The sequence below is a fragment of the Copidosoma floridanum genome, unplaced genomic scaffold, assembly GCF_036245765.1.
Source record: "Copidosoma floridanum isolate Cflo_tuat_1 unplaced genomic scaffold, Cflo_Japanese_pri ptg000001l, whole genome shotgun sequence".
Classification (NCBI taxonomy): Eukaryota; Metazoa; Arthropoda; class Insecta; order Hymenoptera; family Encyrtidae; genus Copidosoma; species Copidosoma floridanum.
The window spans coordinates 7,031,751-7,047,248 of record NW_028321878.1 but is presented as its reverse complement, the minus strand read 5'-3'; the positions used below and the strand labels follow the sequence as shown (position 1 = coordinate 7,047,248).

Here is a 15,498-nt window from a genome sequence, read left to right as displayed (position 1 = left end):
ATCATTTAAAATTATACCCAAAGTATAACACTTCAGAATATAATACGTGTAGTGGGTTGATAAGTAGTATAAGTCCGGGTCGCGTCAGACGGCCTATCAATGTTAACTACTTATTGATATACGCATGTAGGCCTATCTTTTCTGATAAATGAATATCTACCCGTAAAGTCCTACACGTCAGAACCTACTAAAAATATAAATATGAAAATTTTTTTACGCGAGTGATCAAACATGTTACTATATACAAAAATGTGAACCATCTTAGCTTTTTTTTTTTTCTACATAAAACCACTGAAAGTATGCGTTCTCTACTCTCAACTACTTAAAAATCTTTTGTATGTGTACACATACGTAACAAAAAGCCAATGTCAGTTTATGTGCTCACACACACACACACACACATGTACAAACGCGGTAGCGTGCGAAAGATACTTTACTCGGTGACCTTGAAATCTTCCCACCTTATACACACATATGTGTAACAACAAACATAGATAGAGAGCCGCTCTCCCACAACGACGACTTCTTCCACTTCCCACTTGTATACAATCTACATCTGACTATGCGCAGAGACCGGCAAGGGGCTCGAGCACCACCCACTACACCCCCTTTCCCTTTGGCAGGTACTCCCCAGAGTTACGTTTCCATACACCTCGGTCAGTTCGTCCACGGAGACGAGACTGCAAAGTGTATACACAGTTGCTTTTAAGATATCCCGCTTTTTTACTTGTCCTCCGCTTGTTATTCCTTTGCAATTACCCCGTTGCTATGTACTTTCCTCCTTTTTAGTAACTCATTGTACACATAAGTGTGGATCTCACACCAAAGGTCCGGCTCCGATTTTCCGGTGCGTCCCAACGGGGGGTGGGGGGTGTGTAGTCGGGGACGTTGACTAAGACTAATACTGTACGTGATATAATTTGGTAGGGTACACGCATATATGTAATCGCGAGCCGAGGGTGGAGCGAAAATTTCGGCTCAGCTCTGTAAATCGATATGAAGTATGTGTACGTATCAATGTTTGTGCGTGATCGCAGTGAAAGGTTGACGAGATTGTAAGATAACGCCGCTCGAGTGGTAAATTTTAATTAACAAGAGGACAAATAGCTGCGGTTCGTGAAAGAAGGATTAAGAAGATCGAAAGGTTTGTTTGACATTGTTATTTTTTTTGTTTTGGGTTATTGTAGACTTTTTTTTTTTCCGAAGAAAAAAAACAAGTTGGTAAGTTACTTAAAGAACAAGTACTTTATTAGTGCCGGAAGAGGAGAAAATACGTAAGGTTAGCCAGCGGCACTGCGGCTATAGAGTTTCTCGAACTGTTGCTCTCCTTCGATGAGGGATATTGATTTATTGGAAAAAATTGAGTTTTTCATATCACACGTTTCTTTATTACATTATGTTTATCAAGTAAAGGAGTAAAAACTATATATAAAGTTCAATACAACCGGATAAATTAAGAGAAGCTCATCGTAACTTTGAATGAGCCGTAAGAGACATATTGAACGTTATTTGTACGTTTCAGTCGAACCTTAACAATAATAAATAAACACCCTGAGCCTCGAGGTGCTCATAAATCTTCGTATTACATTAAAGGTCCATTAGCGCCCGTAACTCTATGCGATACCTACATAACGAGTCGACCGGGACTCGTTATTGACTTGAGCAGGCTGTACGTCCTATCTTTTCCCAGATCTCTGATTACACACGTATAGCCACCTTATCTTCAATACCTTCCAAAAGGGCGCACTTACACGCGTGTACGTTATTTTTGCGTAAGCTCTAAGCCTATACCGCATTGGGGGTGAAAAATCATTTTCTCATCTCGCGTATGAAATTCAGAAGCAAGTTGAAGAAGAAAAACAAACAGACAAACAAGAAAACACGATCTCACAAGTAGTTACCTCCCCGTGCGCACGAGAAGCTGTAAAAGGCTCGCCATATGGCCATATACAAGCACAAGTTGGAAGGTACATACGGATAGAGCGTCGCCCACGCGCTTCAGCTTTCCTCTCCCTACACCCGCATACGCGTCTATTTCACTCTATGTACGTCAGCACATACACGTATACACTTGCATCAAAGGGAGTGGTATATATATACGCACATTCGGCACGTGTGAGAACTTGCATGCGGAGAGAATTTTTCAACGCATCGAGGTACGTGTACCTTACGTACATATACGTGCACGCAATGGAAGTCTACAATAGGGGAGCGCGTGACGTGAATCGCACATATCTTGGCGTAAGCAATTTTCCGGCGAATAAAGGACGGGAAGGAAAAAAAGTTTTCGCGATCCACCGCATACCTAATTTTATGAGGGGCAAGTGTGAATAAAATGAAATATCGAAAGTACCAGAGATGGAGGGTATAGCGAGCGAATGGAGAAAACAAGGACCGTAAGGGGAGAGAAGACGGTGGATCTTGGGCTGTAGGGCTCAGCGACAATACACCCACAGCCGGTTCCTTTATCCTCATTTTCTCATGTTAGCTGCCTCGTATCGTGAGATTGACGAAACAGCCGGGGCTTATATGCGCACACGAGTAATGCTGTTAACGTGTATGAGTGCGCGTGTGTACGAGCGCCTGCGCGTTTTTGGCAAAAAAAAAATCCAGGACTCGGTCCTCGGTTTTTTCTTGGTTCTCTTGGATATACGCTAGTGCTTGATGCTTCGATGAGTCGCTGAGGGCTGTGTGTGTCTATAGGTACGGGAAAGAATAATTTCTTCGGTGACGAAAGCTTATTGGAGTTTTTTTTTTTCTTTTCTTTCCCCGCTACTTGGTAATTTCGGTAATCTGAGATTGAACGAGATCGAGCTGATCGAATTCTTCCGCGATGTATAATGAAACTGCGACCAGACGAGCAAGTAGTGCTAGCCGTGTTTGGTCAGACCAACAAATTTTAATGTCTATAAAGACAATTGCACCCCTAGCTCAGTTTTTGAACTTGAAATAATTATGTATGCGTGTATTTTTTATAGAAGGAATTTTCTATACAAATACTTCATTGAAACCTAATGATCAAATAACTAGACAAATGTTAAAGTATATATTTTGTGTCACGGTGGTACTGTATGTGGTGTAAGAGAATTGGGAGAGTAGGCTAATGGATCGGCATCTTCCTGATATTTTATAGATAATAATGTTATCTTGCTATTTTAAACCGATGCAGATTACGTTATTCTCGAATAAAGAGAGAGCAAGTAGTACATATCGTGTTTGGTCAGACGAGCAAGTTTTAAAATACGCGAAGGCAATCGTTAACTTATCATTCATTTTTTTAACTGAAAACATTATTAACATGTGATTTAAAAAAGAAACGATTCGCTTGGACTTAAAGATAACATAAATAATTAAAATTACTTGAATGGTAAAATATAGATTTAATTGAATCCTTCCGCAATGATAATACCGTGTTGTTGGATTATTACGTGTTCTTTGAGAGATGGAAGAATATTATAATGAAACAGTGTCGTCTTTGATCTTTGTGGATAATGATGCGATGAAAATTTTTTTCTCCACTTCAACAGATTTTGCATTGGCTAAAATGACAAGCAAGTAGTACAGATCGTGTTTGGTCAGACGAGCGTATTTTAAAATCCGATAACGCAATTCTTCCTACAACTCGCTTTTTAAACTTGTAAAATACCCAATCACAAATGTATCATTGAAAACCAATCTGCGTCACATAAAAAAATCGGCTGCTTAATCAATCAATCATCTTTTATCACCTCCGCATAAAGCAACTGAAATCGAGCATCGTGCCAGTCGCGCGATACGAATAGCCTGACGTAATTTCTTGCATTGAGAAAAAACAAAGGAAACAGCACTCAAGGAAATTGAATCATCAGACGTTCAATTGCGAGTACTTATATCGATTGTATATTATCTTGGAGCAAGAGAGTACACCAACCACAGATACACTCGTGCGAAGCTCTTCGTGCCCAACTTTCAAAACTATATACGGAACGACCCTGTTTTCGGAGTAAATATGTCAGCATACCTATGAAAATACGACAGCGAGTCCTATGCAAAAAAGTCCATTTATTAAACTTTGTAGAGGACAAAAACTTTCCATTGCAAGTATCGTTCATTATACTCGTACAACGCGCAAGACCAAAATAAATCCATCACCTGCATATTGATATTATGAACGCGTCAACGGTTACGGCTCCATCTCGCACTTAGCGCAATTAGTTGGCAAACTGAATCGCGTCACTTAGTTCGGTAAGCTTGTAGCCGACTGCGTTAATTAACTCAAATACAATTTCACCGGCGCACTTTGAGACTCGACGCGATCCGGGTTGATGGAACGTTGCGTAAAGGTGCCGACGGCGCGCTTGGCTGCGTTAGTCGCACTTTTAGATTACCTAACTTTTCGGTGGACTAGTATACAAATATTGTCGTGTGCAACGTGAGCTTTTAATTTTATACCAATCATGTTAATAAGCCTTTTTTTCATTTTGAAGCTTTCATTTTGGAAGTTAATAAGTTCTCGCTGAGAATTTTAATCTCCATGATGTGCAGTTCTCCATGACTAGTTTTTGTTGTTGTTATTATTATTATTATTACTACTCAAAGGTAAAAATACGCATGTTATCCAATTTAAAAACACTTGAACCTAGTCGACGATGAAAGTTAAAAGATCTTTTAATCGCAAAGAAAAAAAAAGACACTTAAAATCGTCATAGTACCATTCCTCCCATGCAAATCCTTTTAAAAGGATCCAAAGGTGGGTCTACGAGTGCGTATACCTGTAGACCTTTGTCATTAAAAGCGATTCCCTGCGATAGAAAAACCCACGCGAGTTAAACGTAGACGAATAAAGGTAAGCCCCACGTTCCACAATCCTATTGTCGAAAAAAAAGCAAAGCAATTGTCCCGTTGGCTACGCATCAGCGGAAAAAAAAACCCAGCGAATAACACGCGTGAAAGACCGATTCGGATTCATCGGGCTTTTTATGACTCGCTTACTTTTCTTTCTCTCGCAATTTAATTCAATCTGGCTCCAGTCTGGGGTCTGGGACGCGCTGTCGCGTTATAAATGCAAAAGTTCTGTCTCTACTCGAGTGGAAAGAACGGGTTGCGAGAGAACATATACGTTGACGGGCACGCTGGGATGAAAAGGAGCTTTCCATGTAGTACTTGTATTTTGTCGAAGCCGTACATGTGGAAAATAATATGGCGTGTGTATGCACGTTGACTCCTCGGCTTTACCTGAAGCCCCACGTGAATTTTTTAATGGTGACCGACGATACCAGAGGCACTGGATGCGCATATTGTACACAAGGGAGGAAAAAAGCGGGTCACGTTAAACTTGAAAAAACGCCTCGCAGTCTTTTCTTTTTCCATCCTTGCTTTGTGTTTTTTCTTCTTCTTTTGTTAAAAGTGTGTACATAGTCATATTTCGTGACATTAAGTACGTAGAAAAACGCGTGGAAGAGTGTGTTACGCAGTTACCCGGTCGATGGGCTATTTTCGCTCATCTGGGTATCTTATATGTCTGCGCAAATGAGCAAATTCTGTTTTATCCCGGACGATTGATCGAGCTGTGACTTTAACGCTAATATTGTATTCTCTTATACAACCGAAAGAAGGAAATAATAAAAAAAGTGAACATCGAAAAATCTTGGCCATCCGATGAATATGTTACGTAAGAGCGTATACTTGTGTGAATTTTGATAATTTCGTACGTATATTTTGAAGTGCATTTGTTTATTCACCACTCGAGCACGGGCTCGAAACTTTTTTAACTCTGGCAGAGAGAGCCCCCATGCGATCACCAAGTATGTTTAATTCTTCTATACCCATGCACATTTTGAACATTAAATTCATTCACGTGGATTTAATTGGATTCGTCAAATAACGAGCAAACCCATCTTTTTTTTTAACAACCCTTAGAAAAGCAATGCAAGGCGCTCTCGTCTCCCAACTGAATAGACTTTGCTCATTAGTCAATGTTGGTGATGGCTTACTCGTTTTAATAAGTGGGCGCTTGAAATATCGATTCGCCCTACAAGTACTATAGGATTCTACCGATGTTTCGTAGGAAAATACACGTTTCCGATAAATCTATCGAAGCATCGCAAGGACACTCTTATTTAAAGCTTCTTGGCTCAATGCCTCTTCTGTCACGAGATAAGAAAAACTCTCAAACAATTTTCAACTATTCATACCCTCTTACCCGTTGCTCATACTTATATTTTAACTAGCAAAAAAAATTACAGAGTGTTATTTCCAGTTTTTTGTTTGTTTGCAATTACAGCATCATCCGCTCGTGATCCATTAAAGTCTGAGGTAATACAGGTGTATGTTTTATTTCATCCAATTATAGTTTAACACCGTCGTAAAAACCATGGATGCTCATCGACGCGACGGGGTAATAAAAACCCCATCCACATCCATGGGTAAACCGACGATGAAGAGCAGGGAAAAAAAGACATTGCGGATAAAAACATCCTCGTATAAAAAACTACTCTGAATTTTATCAAGCGTACGGATGAAATAAATCCCCTTTTACGCGGCTAAGCGCAAAAGTTGGAATAAAAGAAAAAAAAAAAAAAAAAAAAAAAAAAAGAAATCGACGAGTGCATTTCTCATTTGCTCTCTTTTCTCTCCCGAGCTGTAGTTTTATTATTATTATTATTATTATCCGTCCAGACGAACAAGCCGGCAAACGAGAATCGATCCCCATACGGGATCATCCTTTTCAACATCGTCTCTGCTCCAGACGTTTCGTATTTTTTTTTTTTACATACTTTTTTTTTCGTCTAACATGAATATTCGTTTCGATATATCAATGTGAATCTCGCACCCAACATACTGCCATTACGAGTTTCAGTGCAGTAGGTAACGTCCTTATAATCAACTGCACTGGGGGTGAGTTGATCAGCGACCGAAGCAATTAATTTCAAAATGGAACGAGACAAATTGGAAATGACATAAGGTTGTAGGTACTTGATGGCTTTGCGGAAATTGCTAGCTGCAACTGTACAGGTACCGCACAGGTACATTAACTGTGGGGAGAATATCGTCTACCAATTTCTCCACCAATGTTTTTTACTTTATTCTTTAAAAAAATAACTCTTGAGAGTTGTTATTTTTATTTTGCAATCAACGAGCTTCTCGATTAAACGTGAGTCTGCGGGCAAGCCGAGTTTGTGACGTATGTAGTGGTTAATAGCATTCGTGTGATGTGCCTTAATTATAGCGGCCAATTGTCGTACTCGATTCACGCTTAGAATCGAATTTGAATTAGATGCCTGACTATGGAATTTTGAAACACGTACATTTTGTCTTTGACTCTTTCTATTGCAATTAACAAGTGATATACCATTTTAAAATCGATTTCAATATCAAGTAACATTTGTCAAATATTTTTTTTTTACTCGTGTGAATGAATGTAAATGAAATTTTTAGAAAAATTGTGTATACTCACACTGTATTATTTTTTCCTTAGTTATAACTTTATAATTATTTATTTAGGTATATTGATTGAATATCACGAGTATCTACGTCCAGCGCACATAAATAGGCACATTATTATTAAGCATGATGGGTTGTACTAAAAACAAGTGGCTTAATACAAACGAAAATTATTTTGCTTCACAGGTATACTGATTGTGCACAAAATGTACTAATCAATGATAAAATTTACACGATTCTTACGTTCACCGGACACGTGGTGTCCAAAACGTTATACAACAATCTATTACTGTCATCCACATGTCATCGTAGATTTTATCACTGGATCAAACGTCCGAATAGAAAAAAAAAAAAATCGTCGATAAACGTTTCAAAATAGAAAATAAAAATAATCTAGTGTAGATCAGACTAATGAAAAACTGTGAATACGCATCGTGGCACCTACACGCGACCATATTGTCGTACGTTTTAATTAAACTCTTGTATTCTCAATTAAAAAAACAGTCCAACTAATTGTCACTACTACCATCCAAACAGAGTAACTTAATTTACTCGAAAGAGAGTTTTGATCGATTTTTCAAACACGCAACCAGGAAATGAGATTGTTTTTTTTTTTTTTTTAATATACAGTTCTTTTTTTCCTTCACGCAAAATCAGCGGTAATGGAAGAGCTGGAGAGCTCGAAAGCAGCCCGAGAGCTTCGACTGTACAGCCGATAAGAGGTATACCAAATCAAGAAGGTGCTCGCCGCAGCCATGATGGACCTAGAGCCAAGGAGGCCGGAGATCCTGGCCGTTATGTTGGCCGTGGGCGCTACCACCGGCGCCGTCATGGCGGTGATCGTCTACGCCCTCTGCGCGCGGCGACGCAACGTCTCGCTCAACTGGTGAGCTGATTTATCATTTTTAACAACTGGTACATGTAAATAAATCACTGGTTTACGGGTTCAAGTGATAAAGGTCAGTCTTCGGTCCGACTGATTATTTTTTTATTTTATTTTTTTTCAACACTGTGACGGTACATATACTTGAATGATTTGCGGGCCCACTGCACCGCATCAAATTGGATATTTTTATCTCGCGAGAGGATTCATGGTGTACGTGTTTCGTTATTGCGCGTTAATAGGTCGAGCAGCGTTGCGTAACGCTACACGCTGCAAATGCAATTAAACGGGAAAAGCAATTTACGGAAGATTTTGATGAACGGAAGGGGAAACTTTGCCATTACGTTAGACGTGCACACGAGAACGTATACATATACACCATTAGATACAGAGTTCAAAGTGACATCGATATCGTGTTGTCTTTGGGAATCAGATACTGTTCTCCAGTAGTTTCAAGAGGAGATGTTAGCTGTTGGCTCGGATATTCAATCAAATCGGTGCGCTGGTAAAACATTATAGTGTCATCCTGACAGTAAGATCCTTTATGTGTTCGAGAAAAAAAAGTATCTGTTTTTTGCTTCGGTATCGCTTTGTCCGAGTACCAAACTAACCCACTGCTTGCCAGTGCAGTCAAACCGATCTGTACCAGCTTGATTCGATTTAATACGCGCGGACACTATCGAGCCGATTATTTTTCCAAAAGTACGCTTTGCTAGAAAAAGAAAAAAAACAAATGCCCACTCCCAACACTTGCAGGTTCGAGAAAGATCTGCTGGAGAGAGCAGAGAGCGCAGAGCGAGCGCAAGAGGCGGCGCTGGTGAATCTCCATCCAACGGGGCTGCTGTTGAGCGCCAAGCAGCAATTGTCGCCGCTGGGTAGTGCCATCGTGGGTGGAAGAACGATCGAGGAGCCAGGGTTCCAGCCGCGCGAAGGAATCTTCAATAACCGCGTGCGAGAGGCCCGAGAAGGTATGTCCGTGGTGGTGGTGGCCGAGAGAGTGGTACGATGGGAATGCAATGGAAGAGAAAAATAGCACCGGGGAGTGATGAGTTTCTTGCTTTGGAGATATAGGGTGATATCGCTCGGCTGAGGGTTAACGGAGTTTAAACAAAATTATACTTTTGCTCCTGTTTTTTTAACCCTTCACAGCCTTACAAGTTGATAACGTAATAATACAAAGGACACACGTGTAGCCCATGTTTACAACGCGTGATTCGGTGTGAACAGAAATAATTTCATTGTAAGGTATCGATTAGTTGGGAACACGTGACTGACACAAAAACCGGTTCGATCATCGCCGAGGCGCGTGAACGGAGCTCGTACAAGTGCGAGTATGGCTGTATGGAAAATATTGTCTTTTTTTTTTTTTTGATCGTATCTCGGAGAAATATTTTTTGATTATTTTTCTCTTGGTGTTCGTGAAGTTATTGCTTTTATTTTTTCCCCCAATGATCTAATATTTAGCGGTAAATTAGTAAAATTTCGTTAGTATAGGGCAACCAAAAAGTGACCTCAGAAAGTCCTACACATTTGAAATCTTCTACCAAAACTTGTAAAAAAAAAAAAAAATTGCATCGCCATGTATCTGTTAAACCAAACAGTGGGCCGTCACCTGTCGGAATGCAGCTGCGACGAGGCGACTCAGAACAGTCCACTGGCACCACCACTCCCTGGAGGCGCTCTAGTGGCAAGTGACGAGCGAATGGTAATTTTGCGCCGTCTACCCCTGGGCAGCAGTAGTAACGGCTCGGACGCAGGCTCGTCGAGCCACACGCGGCTTAGCAGTACCGACAGCGACGATATATCATGCCCTCGCTCGGCCAACGAGACCCGGGGTGAGCTAAAGCTCGGATTGACCTACGACGCACCCAACGGGCTGCTCAATGTCAAACTTATTGAGGTTTGTTGCAGATTTTTTCTTTTCAGGCATCTCGTCTGACCATAACCAGGGTTTTCTACTGAATTTTTTTTCCCACTTGGGTATCGAGCTATGGTCTTACAGTTTAAAGCAATAGATTTTTCACTTGAAGTAATTTCATTTAAGTTAATTAACATGCACAACAACGTTGTGCGTAAAACGCGATTGTTCTTATTTTTATTGAATATTGTACGCGTCGCGTCTCACCATACATTGACTTTTCTACTAGCGCTATCGCGGATGGATTTATTAATTTTCAATGCTTGGCCTTGTTCCACGATAATTTGGAACCTGGAGGGATGATGGACATTAATTTGAAACCAACTTGTTCGGTTACTCTTTTTTTTTTTTTTCTTGCTTTACGTTAAACCAAAAGATGCACGCGGCACATTTCAACTTAAAATCGCGATTCATGGCGAGCATGAATAATCTGCTTTTCACCCCACAATCTGGGTCACGCAGTTAATTTTGATCCATTGTTTCGAAAACATTAATTACACGCGCCGAGACTCTCACCGCGTGGGCCTGTCCGCTACCTTGCATCAAAAAAATACGAAACGTATGCGGATGGAAATTATTTTCACTTTGAAATTAATTAAATTTAATATCACGATTTCAGTCGCGCACCGTTTGAAGTTCGGCCAATAGTTTTCTCTCCTTAATTCAACTTTGACTAACTCGAGCCCGCGTTCGCGTTGCGACTAACTTTTCTTCAATTATCGCGTTTACTTGTTCACTCCTCGAGTTCCTCGAGTTAGCTCGACGTTTCGTTGTATGACGTTGTAGCGATGAAAAAAAAAAAAATATAGTAATTTTAACGTGACAGTTGTTTCATTAAATACGTTGCGATGCTTTTCATCTCAGATTCGTTTGAACGATCAAAAGAAAAAAATGTTCTTCTTTTCTACGAAAAGTCGAAGAACAAAGGCAAAAAAAATCCTCTTTCGGTTTTCTTTGTTGTGCAAACCACGAGCTTTCACAAAAGACGGGCCTCTTCTTCTCTTGACAGGGGCTGCTTGGGAAAAAAAAAGAAGAGTAGCGGATAAACTTTTTTATACGTTGTTTCACGAGAAATCCTTTGTACGTCCTCCTTTGAGTGATTCAAATTAATTACTTTTCTCAAGTACCAAGAAGAAATTGATTGTGAAAAAAATTAAATGAAACTTCAACCACGTGGATTCCTTTTGTAGTCAAGGTTTTCGCTTTGATACACTACCTTTTTTTAAATTTTTTTACCATACGCACTGTTGAAAGTTAGATAAACAAAAACGGGAACATCCATTAAGTAATTGAGAGGTAAAAATACTTAAAAAAGAGGAGCTTTTCGCTCGGAATACGGTATACTGTTAGCTGTTGGTTTCTTACGTATTGTAAAAAAAAAAAAAGTCAATCAATTTTAAAAGAGACAAGTGTGCCCATGACGCCCCATTCATCACTCGCTAACACCAGAAAAAAAATCTTTGAGCTCCTTGAAAAAAAAAACCATGACATCCCCTTGCCCTTCAATCTCTTACATTACCTTGCACCATCGACAAGAATCTTATGACGTCACGTCACGAGCTTCTATACATGTAGCTCTCTTTTGTGATCGATCGCAAGACTATAGGGACGTGATTCTACAAAAAATTTTTAGCAAGGAAATTTACAAAAGTTATTTTTACACCCTTTGATTAGTGAGATTTTTTTTTTTTAGACGAGTGCCAAAAACCATGGGACAAAGTGTGAAAAAATATTAGATACAATGTGACACTTGCAGAGTGAAAAACTTGACTCGCTGAAAAAAAAACTGAAAAGTGCCAGACAACTTGAGTAAACAAATGTCCCCCCCATACTCTCATGGAAAATAAAAATCTGAGCCGCGAAAAAAAAATTTTTTTTTCCTCGTCCAAGGAACTCCTAACTAGAAGTTTTTTTTCATGCAAGTGCTTCTCTACAACGTAACGCTGTTTTTGTCTCGCAGGCACGCGACCTTCGGGCACGCGACCTCAGCGAGACGGCCGATCCTTACGCCAAGATACGCCTGTTGCCCGACCGGGCCACGGTCAAGCAGACCGCCATACACAAGCAGACACTACATCCTGGTGGGTATACATTTTATACGTGTTACGTGATGCGTGCTGGAATATGGAAGGCTAAGGATTATTGTCACTTTGTATGGTTGTGGTCCAGTTTTTTTTTTTTTTTTTTTTTTTTTTCATACGTAACTAAGCGTGCTGTCTTTTATTATTAATGTAACTTTGTTAGAAACAATTTTTTTTCATTTCTCGTTTGTATTAATTAAAATTAACTGCGGGGTCGTGTTCATTAGAAAATTAATTACGTCGTTCAAAGGATATAAATGCAAGAGCAATTAAGTTTCAATGTGCAAATATTACAAATATATCCAAAACTACATAAGCGATTTTATCCGTAGAATTCGACGAGGACTTTATCTTCGAAGTACCGCCAAACTGTCAACTGTCCGAGCGTACCCTTGAGGTACACCTCTACGATTCCGACTCCTCAATCAAGCACCGAGGGATGGGTTACGTGCAAATGTCCCTGTCCTCGATACCAGACCTCTGCTCTGATCAACAGAAAATCATTACCACATCCATATACCGCTACGGCGGCGAGGGAAGATTCAAAGCACCTCCACTTGGCGAGCTGATGGTCTCGCTGTCTTACCAATCCTCAGCCGGGAGGCTAGCTATCATTGTCATCCGAGCGAGAAACTTACCGACCAACGACGAGATCAACACGACTTTCGAGCCCTACGTTCAGGTGATTACAAATGTTTCGGTGTCGATAACAATTATAGTCGTACGAGCCGAGAATTTGAGTAAGTTATTACGAGTATCCAAATTTTTCAGGTGAATATCATGAGAGACGGTAAGAGCTTGAAGCGCAAAAAGACCGGCATTCGTCGCGAAGGCACGAGTCCTGTCTGGAACGATACCCTGAATTTCGACCTGACAGCCGATGTGCTGGCACTTTGTAGCCTCGACTTTTCAGTTTACCGAGGAAACGGTCAGCTACTCGCTCGAGCCGAGGTCTCGGAGGTGCGCCAGTGCGAGCTTTTCCATCGTTTGTTGACTGGCGCTGGGGCTTCGGCTCAGTGGCTGCCACTGTCTGAGCCCGATGTCAAGGGATACGACGAACCACCGAAATCTGCTTGAGGGAGAGTAACCGGGGGTTTTTTTTTTTCTTTCCATCAATAGGTCCAACTTGCTTCCATTGTAATAAAAAATGAATTTCAAAGACCAAGGAAGATGTGGTTTTAATAATCCAAGCTTCATTGTTTTTGTAACTGCAGACTTAATCACTCTTGGTACAAAAGAATCATTTATACACTAAAGATGAAAATAAAGAGGCTGATGTAACTTAACATAAGAAACGTGTGTCGATTTTGAAGAAAACGAAGTAAATAACAAATGAATCTTACCAAAAAAAGCTTATGTGTATTCATGTGAATTGTTAGTTGTTATGGAAATGTAAAATTCATCATTTTCAATATCAATACCTTATTTTCCAATTTAGATGGATACAAAAATTGTCTTAGACATTTAGCCGAGGAGATAGGAATAAAATAGTGTTTTATGTATTAGTATCAGGGATTGAATATTAGAGTGCACAGATGTAAATTTTTCAGTTTTTTTTATTTTATTTTTTTTTAAGGTACAATAAAACTGTACAAAAAAATGGACCCACCAGAGTTTGTCTAGTCAAATAGACCTATAACAGAAAGAAACAAATAATTGAAATTAGTATATTAGATATAGTCTACAAATCAATAAATATATTTTCTACAATTTTCTCATCTATAATTTATCCACATACTGTTTCAGTAGCTAATACATGTTTAATAATCATTGAATTTTAGACCAAAATTGTAAAGATTGAAATAAATTGAGTTTTATCTTACCAAAGCCCATGTCGTCGTCAGATTCTTCTTCTGGTTCCTCTTTCTTGTCCTCCTTGGCAGCTGGGGCATCACTGGCAGCAGCAGCTGCAGCAGCTGGAGCGCCTAAGAATAAACAATAGTTTGAATTGTTGTAGCGCTCTCACAAGAATTGAGCTAGTATGGTTTTTTTTTTTTTTTTTAATTTATTTACTATTATTTTTTATTTTATTTATGTGACTAACTGAGAAAGAAAAGTATCTATGAGAGCTTACCACCAGCTGATGGGGCAGCTCCAACTCCTGAACCAATCTTGGTGATCAGGTCTTTGACATTGATACCTTCTAGAGCCTTAGCAAAAAGACCTGGCCAGTAGGGCTCAATGTCTACACTAGCAGCCTTCAAGATGGTCTGGATCTTTTCACCCTGCAAATTAAAATCATATACATATTCATACATCTATGATGTAAATGAACTTAATTTATGAAATTATTAAAATATTTGGGCTGTTGATAAAAAAAACCTTGGCATGAATAACATTATTCAACCTAACAGGTTCTTGATTACATTAATTTATCCTCCAATGCTGACCGTACTAGTCAGGAATTTTTCTAGTCTGGTGGATGAAAATGAGGACTTTACACAGAAATATGTGTTGAAATTGTAAGATAATTTCTTTATTGACCAATTAAGAGGCAAACTCAATATGTTGCAAAAATTAGACATTATATGCAATGCAATAACAAACAGTTGATACTCAAGATTCAACTTATAATTTATCGAGTAAGTTGGTACTTTTGATGACTTTTATGTACTTTACGTAGGTATAGAGATACAAAAATTCTTTAATTACATTGGACGTTTGTATGAAAAAACATGTGTATGCAAAATGTAAACATAACCTTATCGTGTTTTGAGAAGGCACCTCTTATAAATAATACGCAATTAGTTCTTACTACAATCTCACAAGTCTGATGTATATTTATGAAAATGCACTACGCTGGCCCAAAAAAAAAAATAGGAAAGCCATTAATAAGCCTTTCGTAATTGAAAATACAAAGTGCAAGAGTGAGGGTAAATTTTACTCACAGTAACGGCGACGTCGTCGTCAGCGAGGATGAGGGCGGCGTACACGCAAGATAATTCTGCCTTCGTCGTCATCGTAGAAATGTAATTTTGCTAAAGCTGAGCCCCGATGGATGAAAATAAACGTGCAAGTCGCCGATTAGGCCTTAGCTCCGAGGACAGAGAACAAGCACGCAGGTTTACGTTATGGCCGTTGCCTTCAGAAAGAACCGGGGACAGACGACACTGACGACATAAGCGCGCGAGACGCAAAAAAGAAATTTTCACGTACGCTAATGCGCAGGAGACAAGCGCGCTGTTCAAAAGGTT

The 15,498-nt window shown here is 39.6% G+C and overlaps 2 protein-coding genes across 2 annotated transcripts; one reads left to right on the top strand and one right to left on the bottom strand.

Moving 5' to 3' along the window:
* The first annotated feature begins 675 nt into the window (after nucleotides 1-675).
* LOC106643694 (synaptotagmin-5-like) lies at nucleotides 676-14,131 on the top strand. The gene is made up of 7 exons (XM_014358929.2): nucleotides 676-1,144; nucleotides 8,080-8,308; nucleotides 9,062-9,273; nucleotides 9,907-10,205; nucleotides 12,184-12,304; nucleotides 12,637-12,986; nucleotides 13,076-14,131. Exons 2-7 carry the CDS (start codon nucleotides 8,178-8,180, stop codon nucleotides 13,379-13,381), a joined length of 1,419 nt encoding a protein of 472 aa, XP_014214415.1. The 5' UTR covers nucleotides 676-1,144; nucleotides 8,080-8,177; the 3' UTR covers nucleotides 13,382-14,131.
* RpLP1 (ribosomal protein LP1) lies at nucleotides 13,843-15,428 on the bottom strand. The gene is made up of 4 exons (XM_014358930.2): nucleotides 15,193-15,428; nucleotides 14,379-14,529; nucleotides 14,128-14,229; nucleotides 13,843-13,937 (listed from the first exon to the last, which is right to left on the bottom strand). The coding sequence occupies exons 1-4, from the start codon at nucleotides 15,262-15,264 to the stop codon at nucleotides 13,924-13,926; spliced, it is 339 nt and encodes a 112-aa protein (XP_014214416.1). The 5' UTR covers nucleotides 15,265-15,428; the 3' UTR covers nucleotides 13,843-13,923.
* Nucleotides 15,429-15,498: the final 70 nt, after the last annotated feature.